This window comes from Triplophysa dalaica, chromosome 16 (assembly GCF_015846415.1).
Source record: "Triplophysa dalaica isolate WHDGS20190420 chromosome 16, ASM1584641v1, whole genome shotgun sequence".
In the NCBI taxonomy this organism is placed as follows: domain Eukaryota; kingdom Metazoa; phylum Chordata; class Actinopteri; order Cypriniformes; family Nemacheilidae; genus Triplophysa; species Triplophysa dalaica.
In genome coordinates this window covers 4,235,122-4,251,855 of record NC_079557.1, presented here as the reverse complement: position 1 = coordinate 4,251,855, position 16,734 = coordinate 4,235,122, and the positions used below count along the sequence as shown (strand labels likewise).

The window sequence follows — 16,734 nt, the reverse complement described above, 5'->3', positions numbered from 1 at the left end:
TGAAATCCCCTCCCCCTCTACAAAAATTGGAGGATGGTGATGAAGAGTTCTTCGTAGGCAGCCGAGAAAGAGATCAATAATGCAGAAGTGGTCGTTATCCTAAAAGTATTGTTCCCGGGGGCATTAGGTCAACCCTGTCTGGCCGACTGACCAGAGCGTAGAAAGATGGAGATTATTTTGAGGTGGACTGTGTTGTGAGATCTGTAAGGGCGTGGTAGGATGGGTGTATTTCGTGATGTAAAGAAAAAACGTTTTCATTAATTGTTTCTTCTTGACAACAGTGAGATTAGATGAGAAGCAAATTGAGACATTCTCTGATTTTTTTTTTCCTTGCTAATCATAAAACGCATCAATCATATGTCAGAAGTGTCTCAAACTAGATTTGCTAAGACTATAAAATTCTTAAGAATCTGAGAATAAGATGGACTCCAACATTTCTCAACTAAGACTTCCAAGACAAAATGATCTGGCCTGTGTAATACACATTCATTTCATATTTCTGTAATGCAAACAATGTGTGCAGTACACTCTTTTTCCTAATTTTGGACAAAGTTGGTCTTAAATGAAGCATAACCGAGAACTCAGTCTCATGAGCTATGAAAGAAGCAATAAAATATTCCATTGCGTTCATGAGGATGGGGGCTGGTGGTGAGTCCTTTAACTTCCTTGATACGCACCGATCATCCGTCATTCAGGCCTGGCCTGACAGCTAGATGACGGATGCTGGGGAGGAGGCCTCTCGTTCGGTGTCTGGACGGCCATCTGGCTGCTCGGGGTGGATGCTGATGGGGAGAACGGAAAGATTGTTGCTCCACATGAGCCCCAGCAGAGTCTGGATCCCCTTTGGATTGCAGCATACATCCATCCGCTGATGACCAGATTTAGCTTTTAGCATATGTTAAAGTTGTCAGCATGCTCCAAACCAAAAACATGACTAATGGCCAGGTGTCAGCATCCTGAACAATTATCTTGAGCAATCACTGCTTTCAGATCCAGGGCGGGGTCAGAGTTAAAGCGATGGTTCACCTAAAAACGAAAGTTGTTCATAGTTTGCTCACCCTCATGTCATTTTAAACCTGTATGACTTTTTTCTGCAGAACACAAAAGAAGATATTTTGAAGAACATTGGTAACCAAACAACATTGGTCCCCATTGTCATATTTTAATGACACCAAACCACAGAGACATTTCTTAAAATATCTTCTTTGGTGTTCCACAGAAGAAAGAGTCAAATGCAGGTTTTTTACCACACAAGGGGAATAAATGATGACCAAATTTTTAGTATGCCTTTAAAATCACACTATGTCAGTTCTGAGTTAAAATGAGAGACCGGGGCTAGTTGTCAAACTGGAAAGAATATGTGACAAACTTTACAGCTTTGACTAAAAAGTACAATTACACATTTTTGTTTTCTCTAGATTTGGTTTTCTGAGAAATGAAACTATAATTGTGTTCAAGCTTGTTTTATTTTAGATGAATCCCCTCATCTCAAAAGATACATGCATAATATCAGGTTCCCATTGTGACAACATACCCCCCGAATCAAATCAAAAGTTTATCAAAAAGGTATTCTTTTTTTTTATATGTGACTTACTTTGTCTCCCTCCATTTTGTTTGCTCTCATAGGCAATCCTTTATGAAGGCCAAGACAAAAACCCAGAGATGTGTCGCGTTCTTCTCACCCATGAGATCATGTGCAGGTGAGTCCATTTCACTACACAGTAGCTCATTTCTTTACCCAAGAACTTCAGACTTTTATTACAAATACTGCTACCTTATATAATAAAAGCGAACGTTTTGAATGCATGATAACATACAAGCTACACTTTAAAAAGATCTCTTAATGCCTTATTAATTCTCGTTTCATTATTTAATGTGAGAACGGTACTTCGCCTTGGAATACCAGTCATGATTTGCCGTCGCTGTGTGAGAAAGGATTTAAACGAATATTAGCATATGGTTTGGGAGTTCATCTCAAGGGTTGCATAGGTGCTCCTACACATTCTTTCCTCTCCACTGTGAGGTCCTACAGGGCTTTCCTCATTACATTGACCTTAATACAGTGTAATTATGGCTTCACAGTGGGCCCGCATGGCTGGAGGCCCGAGTAGAAGTCGCTCGTACATGAATTCTTGCCTGACGGTCATTGGAGGGGGGTAAGGACTTATGGGGAGCAGAGCTGGGGGGCTCAAGGAAGTTAAGGGGGCTCAGATGCTCGTGTCTTAGGGGGCTGACCAGGTGGGGAACCTTGAGTTAATAATGCAGTGAGGGGAAATGATGGGGCGCCCAGGGGCTGATGGGAAACGCAAATCTTCCACTGTTGAAATAATAAGTAAAAGAAAATGAGTCTGCTGATTCATTTCGAGTTAGTTATAGACGCTAATAGTCTTTGTTTTACTAACGGATATTTGCCGGGAACAGACGCAGTCAATTATTATTGGAAGCCTGTCAAGTTATTAAAGCGTTGATGGGAATTTCAACAGATTACGAATTATTAAGATGGACTTTGCTAATTACCTTCATCACTGAAGTAATTCCATCTGGCAGTCACCGGCGCTACATAAATCTCACGAATGCTTCGTCGCATAAGGTGGACATCATCACTTCAAGGGATCTCACCTGTTTTACACCGCTAAGCAGTGCAGGGTGGATATTTGTGCTATTTTTTCCGTGAAGGAACCGGGCTTTCTCGCAGATGATTTCGATACAGGTTCCATTTCCATAATGATGGCTCAGTTTGAGTCGGTCATTATGTGATTGAGTGTGATTATTAACTGCCTCCCCTGATGAATGGTGTGTTTCCATTCGCTAATGAGAGAGAGATGAGAGATATTTCCCCCGTCTCTTACTCCCAGGTGATAGAACTCTTTATCAAGGCCCTGACGGAGTCTGTTTCACCTGCAACACCCATCAACAGGCCTGAGTGTTGCTGAATGCCCGGCAGCTGTTCGCCACAAACTTGACGTTCTATCCCAGGCATGAGGATGGGCGTCCCTTTCAAGTTGAATAAATGGCGCTTGTCTAAGAGATCGGTTCCTTTGTGTGGCAAATGAGCTTCGCGATCAACTCAGATTAATTGAGTTAAAATATCGCTGCGTTAGTATCCAAACAAACCTCATTGTCGTAATTATAACTCTATACTCTGTGTTAGGGAGGAAAATCGCTTTAAACCTTCAAGGTCCTTATTCGTCACCCCTGGCACTCCGGAGACTCCAAATGAGACATCGCAGCGGTCGGCTGGCACGAGGCGTACAGTGGGCACGGGCCGGTCTCTGTCCACCGCTCTACTGCCAGTCTGGCTGACGATGCTGCTTTGGAGAGGTCTGCCATCGACTCTCACCCTCCAGCCTGATGCATATCATTAGTCCTGGCCGGAGTCTCCGTGCACTTGTCTGGATGATTACAACACTTGGCCTTTGAAAACAAGCCCTCTATTGACATCCTTTCTCTCCCCTCTATCATGTCTTATCTTACTCCATTCAGAATGTTAGTCTTAAGATCATGTAGGGAAGCTTTGCTGGCTGTTTTTATAAGCCCCGCTCTGTCTGATACACCTACCTTTTCTTGTTTTAAGTAATTGTACTTCAGGAAACCAGAGGTCTGGCTAGTCAAGGTGGAGATAGCCAGCCGAGTAGGCAGCTCTTAAAGCGTATGTTCTTCAATCTACGGCTAATCGCTAGAAGTGACCGGTGACGGTACCTCTCATGTGCTCATCGCAGGGGCCACGTCTGTTTTCGTGGTTCCGGCCCTCGGTCATTAACCAAGCCAGGGCTAGTATTCACAGACCCTGAAGGGAACTGCATTAAGGCCACATTACGGACTCTTCGCCTAGGTTTGTTTTTGCGATCGGGGCCCTGCTATCCCTCTAGACCCGGCTATGCTCCTGGGGTCCAGTTTGTTTATAACACTACTTTCGCAGTTTGAGGAGGTTGTCACCACAGCCTCACCATTGGGTTTCCAATGCTAATTGGTCTCCTGGAACTTTGCTAATGGTTCCAAGTAGCCGGGGGAATAAATTATGGCGGCGCGCGCTATGGCAACAGTCGCGCACACAAAGAACAGGAAAAAAACAAGGCACGGTTTATGTTTTTCAGGTTCTTAAAGATCAAGCGGTGTGATAAATGATTCATAAAGTTAGATCATTCTGCATTCAGGGGCTCTAAGTGAGGATTATTTGTCAAATGGCAATCTAATGCATGACAGCATGAAGCAAGTGGGATGAATATATCTGGAGTCTTAGTGGTCGGAAAAATCCATACAATATGATTTGAAGTTATTGCTTAGCTAATCTTAATCGCGGATAATGATTTTTTTTGTTTCAGCATCGACTCTATCATTTCATCAAACTGCATAGAAAAATGCAGAAGAAAATGTTTCTGCAACTCTGCTGTGCAACAGCTATATATGAATCAATGAGCAGATTTCGAATGTTTTTAAATATATATATATATATATTAATTATAATTATATTTTATGCATACAATGTATAATGCTGTGTCATATAATGGGCCAAAATATTATTCAAATCTATTTTTAAATCTATTTTAAAGATTTTTTTTTTATTTTGAGCCTGCCTGTGAAAACCCAGCTAAAGTCATAAAGGTGATTTCACCCTACAGAATGTAAAGAAAATTCTGTAAAAATATAATCTTGATATCTTGGGCCATGTCAAAGATTGAAATCATAGCGAAATGAATGCTTGAACTCAAACTTTGAAGCTTGTTTTATTTTTTTATTAAATATCTTAAATATATATTTTTTCTAATATTATATTTGTTATGTATACAAAACATCGATTCCCGCTTCCGACTTGTGTGTGTGGAGTTTGCATGTTCTCCCCGTGCCTCGGGGGTTTCCTCCGGGTACTCCGGTTTCCTCCCCTGGTCCAAAGACATGCATGGTAGGTTGATTGGCATCTCTGGAAAAATTGTCAGTAGGGTGTGAGTGCGTGAGTGAATGAGTGAGTGTGTGTGCCCTGCACTCCATCCAGGGTGTATCCTGCCTTGATGCCCGATGACTCCTGAGATAGGCGCAGGCTCCCCGTGACCCGAGGTAGTTCGGATAAGCGGTAGAAAATGGAATGGAATGTATACAAAACATATAATTAAGATATTTAAAAAATGCTCTTTATTTTAGTTGTGGTGGTATGTATGTTTGTGGGTGTTGATGCCCCCTTCTACCAAAACAAATAGCTTCTAAGTAATGAGAGGATGCACTTAATTGGACCAATTTTCACAAATCGGGCGGCACCGCTGGCCTCCGCAGGTTTGCTTGGGCGAGAAATGAATGGTCGAGGCGGGATGAATTTAGGGGAACCACATGCCACCAGATGAGGTGCCAGCCTGTGGTGAGGGCGTGCGCAAGGGCAGAGGTGATGACAGTGCTTGAGGAGAGCATTTGGGACAGAGCCGCTGCACCAGGGCTTCTCTGGGTGCTGTCCAAACTGTCAGAGGCTGGCTGAGTGACCTTGGCGGGGGCCCAGCCCAGCTGGAGCACAGGGCGAGCGGAGGAAAAGGGCGACCTGTCAGGCAGCCACCAGCTTGAGCAAGGCTTGCCGGTCACCACATAGCTCGGTCCCTTCCTTCCTAAGAAATAGTAGAAAAACAACTGCCCAATAACATTAATATGTTCATTATTATACACGAATTCGTCAGAATTGATAGCTGAAAATATAATCACTTTTATAATTTTTTCTCTTTGATTTGTGACAACTTTCACCAGCGTATTTGATTTGTGACAAATTGCCCCCATTCATGAAATAGATGAGAGATATAACCTGTCTTTTTTTCCACTTTAGCCGGTGTTGTGACAAGAAAAGCTGCGGAAACCGAAACGAGACGCCATCTGATCCCGTCATCATCGACAGGTAAGAAAATCTTTTGTCAACACCAGCTCCATCGAGATATCAGTGTCCCAAAGCAAGTCATAACCAAACCTCTTTCTGATGTGCCTGACGTGGATTCACGCTCTCAAAATGATTTTTTAAAATGCTGTCACTCTGTTTGTTCCAACGAATATCGACAAAAAAAAAAAATTTCGACCTGAATTTATTTGTTAAAGTAAATGTAATTTTTTTTCCTATTTTTTGATAGAAAAATTGCTCTTTGTTAGTGTTTGTATAGAATCAAAATGTAAGGCTTTGCAATCTATTCTTTAAATCCATTAATTAAATAATATGCTCGTCATATACATTTCACTCGTCCTGGAAATGCCAGGTCAAAATCTGGGAACCCTGAATCGCTTACGTTTTGAATTCTTAAATATCTTCACAATCCCACAATGCCTTTTGTCTGCCCAAGTCTGCTCCTATTCCTGGCTCCTATCCTACCCAACTTTCGCACACATTCCAGTCGGCTAACTCCTAATCTTGAATACCGTTCTTCCAACTATGTACCCTGTTGACTGGGCGTCTGTGGGGAGGGTCTATAAAAACTGGAATGGAGTGGGTATAATCGTGTGTGATAGTGTGCACTTCCAACCAGGGCAGCAGTGTGAGTGTCCTCCTAGGGCACAGGGGTCATTACCAAATCCATGTTGGCTCGTTAGAGCGGCCTTGGAGCGTATCCAGCGCACAGAAGTGAAGCCGGAAATCAGTGACCCTCCCTCTTTCTCAACACACACACACACACACACTTGCAAACGCACGTACACACAAGCGTGCACAAAAATCTTCTCACCTCTAGCTGCCATGGAGTGTATCTGATTGGTGTAAGGTCCAAACCTGCAGAGATGATGTCACCTTTTATGCTCTCTGTGTCGTTTATGGACCGAACCATTATTTAGCCGCTCTGTAAATGACAAAACCGTGTGCCTATTATAGCGTCCATACCCCCCAAACAAACTACCAATAATACCAATTTACTAACAACCGACAGGGCGAGGAAACCATCAAAGGCACAACGAAACTCCACAAAAGTGTGCGAAAGAACGTTCAAATTTTTCATTTCTCCACAATGAGGCTGATATTGGTGTCGGAAATGTTTCCTCTGGGAGTAGTCTCAATGAATGGCGCATTGTGGGGGCTGAATCACTGATGTCTAGCCTGCGTGTGTTTGTGTATAACGCCAGCGTGCCAGCCACATCTGAACCCCTCATTACGCTGACCAGAACCCATTCGAAAGTATTTACGGGTGACAGCGGATGCCTCTGATTTAAGACGGACCGGTCCATACGACTGCATTTTAGCGCCCTATTAAGATGGGCAGTATTTATAGGAGCGCCGCCCTGAGCTCCTTAAACCAACAGATAAATCAGTTTGGCGCGGGGGACGGCCGCCGGCCCACCATGCAAATCAGCCGTAGCCCCCGTCACTGTAAAAGCCTTTAATGATGGCCATTCATCCTTTCCTCCACAGTTTCTACCTTTTGTTTCCAGCGCAGATCTGCTCTGTAAATCAAGACCTGCTGCGCACGGGTGTGAGGCTCCATGCATCACAATCGCGCACAAATAAGAGTCCCTCGGACTCACACGCACACGCTCGCATTACTGGCACAGCCTCACGTGCAGCCAGACCTGGTGGCGTTCTGAAGAAACATTTTTCAGGCCCGCCACTCTGGTAATTTGCTCTCATCAATTTTCCCCAATTGATTGTGATGTTTGCCATTAATGGGAACAATAAACAACAATAGACAGTAAGTTTCTCTCGATTCCTTTTGATTTCTGGCTGTTATAGACTGTCACAGGAAATGAAGTTGTTACGATGACAGTGTCACTTCCTGTCTTGTTACTGTTTAACAGTGTAAAGGCACGTTTACAACAAGAATGAGAACTATACTAAAGTTTTAAAAAGTAGATCCAAATTCAATGACAAGGAACAAAATTTTTTTTGAAATCGTTTTGAGAGCGCATTTATAGCTTATAAGCAATAAAACCGTCAATCAAAGTCCATCTGAATCGAAAACATGAAACTACATTGTTTACGTATTTATAGTTTTTGATATTAGCTTTTATTTTCATTGTCATGGTAATTTTTGTTTAATATGAACATTTTTTACAAATATTTTGCCCCTATTATGATTTTTTCTTTTTAATACTACTATATAAATAAGTTCTATTTCGGTTTAAGTGGTACTTATAGATTTTTGGCTTGCCATTTAAAATATGGCCTTATCAAGTTTTTTTATTGGATTAAATCATTTTAGGGTTAACTTAAACCTCCGCAAAGAATCAATAACTATCGAGTAGTTTTAATTTAATTAAATACAATTAATATACAATGTTATTACGCCAGTGCGTGCGTCTAATGAAACCGTCTATTTGTAATTGCATTTCATAATTTTCAAATAAATTGTCTTAATAATTGTAGTTTTGTAAACTATTTCAACCCTTGAATAAACATAACGGTGGTACACTAATATAATTATTGTTCTTGGTGTGAAATGGACTTAAGTCGGTTTTGGAGTCCACTTAGTTAGGGGTTAAGTACAGGTCAGAAAGATCACGGGTCGCATCAAAGGACCCTTTCCTCCGATGACACATAAGCACTTGTGTTAAATGCCTGTGTAATTTTACAGCTCAAGGAGTGCTTAGGCAAGAGCAAAGCCCCGACGTTCCGGGTGAAATATTGCTCACTGAGCATTAGAACAGGTGTTATTACAAGCTAATATTGCAATTAGATTGTCCAGAGAGTTCTCCTAGTTGGACAATAAATTGCGCTGTGCTGTCAGCGTTTAAAGGAGGTGGAGGGGTTTGGTCTAATTACCTCCTTTTACCTCCCGCCCATCCCGACTCAACACGATCGCCTTAGTTCTCCGTGCTTTTCGTCTCAGATATGAGTAGGCAATGAAAAGGAAGGGAGTGACAGATAAGAGGGAATGTCCATTCCCGAGCGACCTTTTTGACCTTTGATCCATATTCACAAGTATCTCTCCACAGATCTCTTTATCAGGAAAGCATGTTTTCATAAAGGTCCAATGCAGCATAGACTGGCAGGCGTAAGGTAGAAACCATTTCAAAAGAGATCAGTACGATATATTTTTCTTTCCAGTGTTGATGTATTTCCTATTTTATCTTAAAGTAAGAATGCGCCATCAATAGTCTTGTGTCTTTTTATAGTAGATTAAAGGAGTAGTTCACTTCAAAATTTGCCCCTTTTCACTTTCCATAGTAACTTTTATTCCTACTATGGAACGTCAATGGGGGTCTCAATAATTTGTGATTTTTAAAGTCCTACACAGTGCCAATCACTTACATTTACTAATAATAGGCAGTTATTGATACCTTACTTCTTGACTCACTCTTAAATGATTCATTCGGAGATTCATCTGTCTAATCCCCTCCTTTCTGTCAGCCTGCTCTGATTGGTCAGATGGTCTAGTCTGCTGTGATTGGTCTACCACATGCAGTGTCACAAATTGAAAGTAGGCGGGCATTACACGCAGTGACGCAAATCCGACCCGGTACTAAAATACGAACGACAGACGACTCGCTCGTGTGATTCAGAGTCGACTCCCTTTTTCCCAAGCCAATAACTTTGTTATTCGTTCACTTTCCGCCATTCACACACAGCAACATCACTCACTCCATGCAATGTAATTTTAAGGAAATTATAATATTTACTCTTTAAGTTTGTCACTGGTGTGAACAATTATTTTATGCTCCCTTGTATAAGTGGGAGGGACCTTTTTTCTAGATAGCATTTTATTTAAGATTGAGTCATCAATAATTTCAGTCATTTTTAAATGTCTGGTTAAGTTTAGTTTTGTTTTTGACCGTTATGCATAGATAGAAATAGTCTTAAAGCTTACTGATATGGATCCGATTAAAAATGTTTTTCATTTTTTATACGTCTATCTGGTTGTGTTTGAACTCGGGTTTGATTGTTTGTGTTTTGTGTGTTTTGGGCTTGCATCTACACGTGTTGTACAAATATGTGTGTGTTTCTAAGCTTAACCCTGTGTTTGACTATTTGAGAGTCTGTGTGTGTGTTGTACATATATGTGCGTGTGTGTAAGAGCTTAACCCTGTGGGGGTGGCGGCTGGTTTTTGGTTATCAGCCTCTCTGGACTCTTCCCAGCAATCGCGTTCTATTGATCGAGCTGTGCGCCCATCGGTGGCGGCCAGATTAAGAGTATAGATTTGCAATAAAAGAAGGACATTACTGGGCAGCCTGGGTAAAATTGAAAAAAATGATGAGCTCTTGGAAGTGGTGATGAGTCAGAGGCAGAAGAAAAGAGTGTTAAAGAGGGAGATTTTATGTATGTATGTGTTCGGGAGATTACAGACCGTTTTTCTACATGTTTGAAATTATACATTATTGTACTCTCGAGACCAGAAGTGCTAGCTTGGTTTATTGTAAATTTGCTTTGTTTTATAGGCCTTTTTTGTTTAATAATATAATGAAGCTGTTCGCAATGACAGCATTGTATAATTATTTTGACGTAATTTTAGAAATATGCCGTCAGTGTATTTGCGTGAAATATGGATGATCATGGCGGGGCGTAGAGGCAGGTGGCCAGTTTGGTTGGTTCAATTATTCAGTATATCCTGTCCCACATGCGGTATATCCGTCCCCCTTTGTCTCCCCCATTTCTTATCTGAGTTTACGAACACACTCTTCGGTTGAAAAGAGCGGAATGTAGGATGAAAGTGAGAGCGAGATATTGAAACGGTGCCATGGCTGTACCCCTGGTGGTGGCACTCCGATGAAAACAGTGACAGATGCAGGTGAAATGAGGCCAGTCGCCATGACGATGTGGAGCGTAAAGTTCCCATACCCATTCTAGAATGGTCATCTCTCATTAACCCCAAGTCTATCGAGCCATTTTTACCCAAAGCTCCCCCATCAACTGCAGAAGCGATTGCATAGCATCCAATATGATTATTCCTGGATTTTAAGCTCGGTTCCAGAAACATATCATGTTATTCTCGTGATTTTTTTATTGATAGTGAAAGTGAGAAGAAGAGATCAGGATACAATGCGGGCACAACGTGTGCCAACCATTGGACCACGGAACCATTACATATAGCTTTTGCCTCCCAAAAATTCTCTACTACAGCTGTATGTGTTTAAGTGTATAGTATGTCACCTTAGTAGTGTACACTTTTATACAGTAAGTGACTTCACATTTAAATCTGTACCTTCAACCTTTTCATACAATTGTGTTTTAATCGTAGCCGTACGAGAAACGCAACAATGACCTTGAGTAGCTGACTGCGGGAGGATTGAAGGTAAACACGACAGTCGCTGTTTGCGCTGTAGACCTCTCCTCTTTCACACAGGCTATCCGTTTCAACTCTCGCTACACCAGCTACACAAGCAGGCCTGCAAATAGAAAGCCACAATACCACAACTCATCCTCTGCAGCACACAAGCCTCCGACAGAAGCTTCGCTGTAACTTATCTGCAGCACCGGCGTCCTCATGGACCTCAGTGTTTATGGTTTGTTGTCTCAGTATCATCTGTGTGTGCCAGTATGGTTAGTTTGCTACCTATTTAAACCTTTTCTTTAAATATATGTAGAACATTTTTGGAAGTACATGTTACAAATCACATACCTGATGTACAATTTCTTTTTAAGTAGTAAGTGATGGAGAGCGTTGCTTGATAAATGTAAATGTATGTGTATGTATAATTAAATGCAAAAGGAAAAACCTTTCTAGAGACAGCTGACAGGAAGAAAATCTAACATAAACGTAACCTCATGGATTTCATTTTATACGTGGTTTAAAAAAATGTTCTGTACATTGCAGTCCCTCGACACTATTTTAATAGTTTTGTACAAAACTTTCATTAAATAGTCTCTCTGTCTGTCTCTATTGCTTTCGTTACAAACAAGTCAAAGCAGTCAGCGAGGCTATTAGGAATCACACCGGCGTGATGGCCAGCTGTAGTTCCCATTCACAGCTCTCTATGGGAAAGTGTAGCGTTTGCATCCAGAGCCTGAGGTGGGATTTATTTGGGAGCCTGTGGGGCCGACAGCACTAGGCCCGGGCTCAGTCACAGCCTTCAGAGCCGCCCCGGGGCCTGCTGGGATGGATGTGTTCCTGAGGGCCCACTCTGAAGAAGAAAGACAGACAGAAAGGTGGAACACAAAGAAAACAACAGCACATCTGTCTGTTTTTACACTGCTATGCCGGTTTACATACAAATCTTCTTTGGGGATCCCGTTAGATGCTCCGAGCTAGAATCTCGAGACGGGTGAATATCGCCGCTTTCACCGTTTGTTTGGGATCATGGGAATCTGCCTGATCTTCCCCACGGCAAGTGTGGAGGTGTTGCAGGTAAATCCACCCCTCCAGTGCTTGTCACTGATGCTAGCGCTATCCCTCGCTACCCCTCTGTGAGGAAAAAGCTATCGATCGGCTCTTTCGCATCCCTTTGTCGACATATCGCTGCCTCCTGCGTGTCGAAGTAAGAACTCTGGGTGCTGTGTAATCCGGTCGAGAAATCGCAGTAAGAGTCTCTCGTAGCCACGCCTCGAGAATTGACTGAGTATAGATCACGTATAGTTGTACAACCGAACTGGATCTGAACCCAAACCACATTGTAGTGCTAACATCTGATTGGAGTAGCCACATTTGTACCTTTTTTTACTTTTGTTGTAGCTCATGTTTGCAGATCTGTGACTGTGCATGCATTGAATTGTGCATTGCTCTTAAAACAGCAGTTAAAGGGATGAAAATTCTGTCATCATTTACTCACCCTCTGGACGTTTCAAACCCCATTGACTCGCTTGGGTTTTGTGTCCATACAATAGAGGTCACTGGGGTCCAATGGTTTTTGGTTATTAACATTCTTCAAAATACCTACTTTTGTGTTTTGCAGAAGAAAGTTGTACATGTTTAAAATGCCACGAGGTTTTATTTTGGGGTGAACTATCACTTTAAGACCTACAGTATATAGATCCAGCACAGTGACAAAAACTATCATCGTAAAGTTTTATGAATTGTTCTACACCACAGTAGTTCACACCTTCGCTAACAATGGCAATAAAGTAAAGCATTTTTTTCGGATAACATTTTTATATAGCTGGTAGATAAAACACTGACAGCCAATCCAAATACAGTGGCAACAGTTTTTGCAACCCATTTTACTTCGGTGATGTGTCGTAGGTCTTATTGAAACAGGATATATTTAAGGTGTTGGACGTGACTTTATGTTTATATACATGAAAACTGATGTCAAACTTGCTATTTTTGTGAATGGTAGTTTGAGGTGATGGGTCACAGCGGGGCCTTGTAAATAATTGGGTTTTTTATTTTTATTCTGTCATTTATTCAGTGAGTCAGAGCTATCCATATAATTTTTCTATCACAGATATTTTTGTGAGATTATACAAAAATTGGCTTAATTAGATTTTTTTTGACAAAATTGCTCTCTACCATTATCTGGTAGTGAATTTCTTCAGCTACATCTGGTGAACTCTTTCTAGATGTTCTGTGATACCTCACCCTCTGTCTTCTTAGTCCCCCTTACGTCTGCCCAATTAAAATCATCCCTAACAAGGCCCCGCTGTGTCGCAGCAGAGGGGTACCGTGCCATGGACCGTTCATTAAGGTGGATCTATCCATGGTGCTGATTCTGCCAGGCAGATGTGAAAGGGATTCATATGTTCCTCCTTAACCAACTAGAAGAGCAAAGCAGTCTCATGGGCTCACGGAGATCCCGATCAGCGTGGAGCTCAGTGCGGGTCACGGTGCGGTCAACTGCAGATGTTTATCTTAAAAAGGTGCTCACATGTTTGAATAGGTGCTATCACACATGTTAATCGTAGCTCCGGATAATAATCCACCTTGTCTTGAAATTAACTTTTCGGGGTGTGAAATTCGATTCTAACACCTTTTTAGGAGATTTGTGATTTACAAGTGCATGTTTTTTATTTTTGTTACATTAAAATCTAACGTGTAGCTCCGCTTTCAAATGGCATTTCTTTTTGACTAATGTTACTACATCGTATTGTTTTAAGCCCCTTTCCTCCATACAGATTTTCCAAATCCGAACAATTTTCTGATGGACACATTGAAATTCTGTGTCTCAGTTTTTTCTTGATCAAAAATGCTGGTTTACTTAGAAATATGCAAGATTTTTCACATGATGAAATACTCGCTTGTCGGTTTTCATGTCACACTGTTCATGTTATGATACACACTGAAAAATGCATTACCTTGATATTTTAACATGTCAAAGTACATGAAGGGATATTCGAATTGTAAAAAGAAAGGTCATTCCACAGTCAGTATGCGAGCCGAGCCCAGCGAGTCCAGATCTACTCCGCCTAACCTCCCAAATCCCACACAGCTGAACAGCAGGCGGACGCAGCGGTACAGATCGTCCTTGATGCGCTTTTGAATGAGTGCGATTTATCCTCCACCACCCCATCTAAGCTTCCCCTTCCACTCCTGCCTTTGTCCTCTGGGTCTCGAACTGTCTTAAGGTGCAATCTGGCCTTGACGTGCCCAGACCGGCCGCTAGAAGAAGAGGGAGGCTGAGAAAGGGGTGTGGGGGCAGAAATGATGGTGTGGATGAGGGTAGAGGTGGGGTGGAGGGCAAACGGGAGAGGCTGGATCTGACGGAGGTGTGGAATAGAGTGTGAATGGAGGAGGGGGAGGGAAGGAGGCCAGAGGAGATTGGAGAGAAAGAGGAGCAGATTAAGAGGGTATTGATTTCTATATAAAGATCCATAAATCTGATGTGGGTGACCATGGTAGTGTAGTAGCCAGCCACGGGAGACTGGCCGTTACATAATCGCACGCACACACACACACACACACACACACACACACACACAGCTCATTAAATCCTCATCATTTGGACTTTGTATTGTTTCGGTCAACTGCTAGATAAAGTCTTGTTGTAATACAAAGCAGCTACAAAGCTTCTCATATCAGTCTAAATATTTATAAGAATAGCAATATTTGTAAAATTCCAATGAAAACGCAAAAATATACTAAATTTGAGTATTACAGCATATCGCTTCTGTCCTATAGAAAACTTTTTGTGTTTTTCATTTTTTTCCATAGCTCATTATTATCAGTCACCCTTCATGTTCGTCATTTGGTTTTCCAAATTTCTAACCAATGACATGTAATTAAAAAAAAATGACAACACAGATAATTCTTTATTTAAGAAGTACAGTGTTTTTTCCATTTTCCGGAAATAAGCAAATTTAGACATCCACGGTTTTTGAAACACAGCAACGATATATTAAAACATATTACATTTTTGGTAATACTATTTGGTATTTGCTGTCATGTTGCTCGGACATAGCATGTATATGCTAGATTCTAAAGGGATTTTTATCATGCCGTTCGTCTTCGGAGTGGTTGCTGGGATGTTGCTAGATGGTGTTTTTGGTGGTTGCCAGGTGGTCATTTACTACACTTATGAAAATGAACCATGGTTTTACCACAAATAAAACCAGATGTTAAAATAAATGGTTTTACTACAGTAACCATAGTTTAACCCATTTTAGGTTGTAGTGAATCCATGGTTATGCAGATGTAATCACTACACCAAAAAACATGGTTTCTACACATTTACCACTATAAAACTGTGGTTAATTGTCATAGGGGTACCTTAAGACCACACCCCTAAGACTCTGTGATATTTTGTTTTGTGAATACTGCATTGATAATTTATCAAAGAATGCATTGAGCTTGAGCTCTTCATGTAAAGATGTCATTTATTTACAGCACTTCTCTAGTATGAGTTACATATCTTTGCATTCACCGTTATATAGACAGCTTTCCCTAATACAGTGATGTTTATTGGCATGAATCCAAGCTTGCGTCTGAGTTGTGGGTTTGTACTTTATCTTTGTGTTGATGTTTGTCTGGGCTGGATTGGGCTTTGTTGTGTTGTGCAACTGACATACAGTAGGTCTCTAGAGCTTGAGATTCATGTATATTTGATGCTTTGCCGTTGTTAGCTTAGAGTCTATAGATATAACCCTATACACGAACGCACATGTACACAGGCACTTAATATATGAAGGCTTTAGCTTTCAGTACAAACGTACAAATACGAATATTCTTGCATAGGTGTTTATATTCTCTCTCTCTCACTCTCTCTCTCTCACTCACTTAATCACTCACTTACACACACAAACACACACACACACGTGTAGAGCTTACAAACTCACACACTTGTATACCTACCTGAAGCTATATACACCTCTTGTTAGAATTTTATCGGCCCCGTAAAACACACCCTTTCTCCCTTTCCAAACGAATACAGCCTCTACACACAATCACACACACACTCACTCTGTCTGCCTTACACACACACACACTTTTTCTATATTTCTCTGTCTCTCTAACACATACACACATACACACGCACACACACCACAAACACACACACCCAACACAACACAAATCAATACCAATTTATAATTCAGGATTGCTGGAGTTTGGGTTTTAGGGCAGGCCAGCATCCTGCCTTCATAAATATTACAGTGTTATTGACTGGATCCGAATGAATTGGAGATTTTTTTTTCTTTTTCTCTCCTTGCCCCCTTTCTTGTTTCAGGGTGCCGAGCAATAAAGCCTGCTTTTATTTATTCCCTTTGAGTTGGAGATGAGAAGCCTAACTGGATAACAAATTTGATCCCGGGAATGAAATAAAGTGGCTAATGGTGGACAGAAGGGGTGCGCCCCCCTCGAATCTGAGGAGAGTAATGTAAGGCGTGCTGGGATCGGGATAAGTGGGCCGATTTGTCTGAGCCGTGTCCCCTCTGTTAGCTAGAGCCGGTCGCACTTTCACATGGATTTATGCCTTAAGTAAAAACACAT

General features: G+C 41.6%; 1 protein-coding gene across 8 annotated transcripts in view; it reads left to right on the top strand.

Annotated features, from left to right (window-relative positions):
• LOC130438108 (transcription factor COE3) overlaps positions 1–16,734 on the top strand; it is a 96,457-nt gene that overhangs the window by 23,083 nt on the left and 56,640 nt on the right. For all 8 annotated transcript variants that reach the window (XM_056769897.1, XM_056769904.1, XM_056769902.1 and 5 more), the window contains 2 exons: positions 1,627–1,700; positions 5,798–5,866. In XM_056769897.1, the coding sequence (XP_056625875.1) occupies positions 1,627–1,700; positions 5,798–5,866 (143 nt within the window). The remainder of the gene's footprint in view (positions 1–1,626; positions 1,701–5,797; positions 5,867–16,734) is intronic.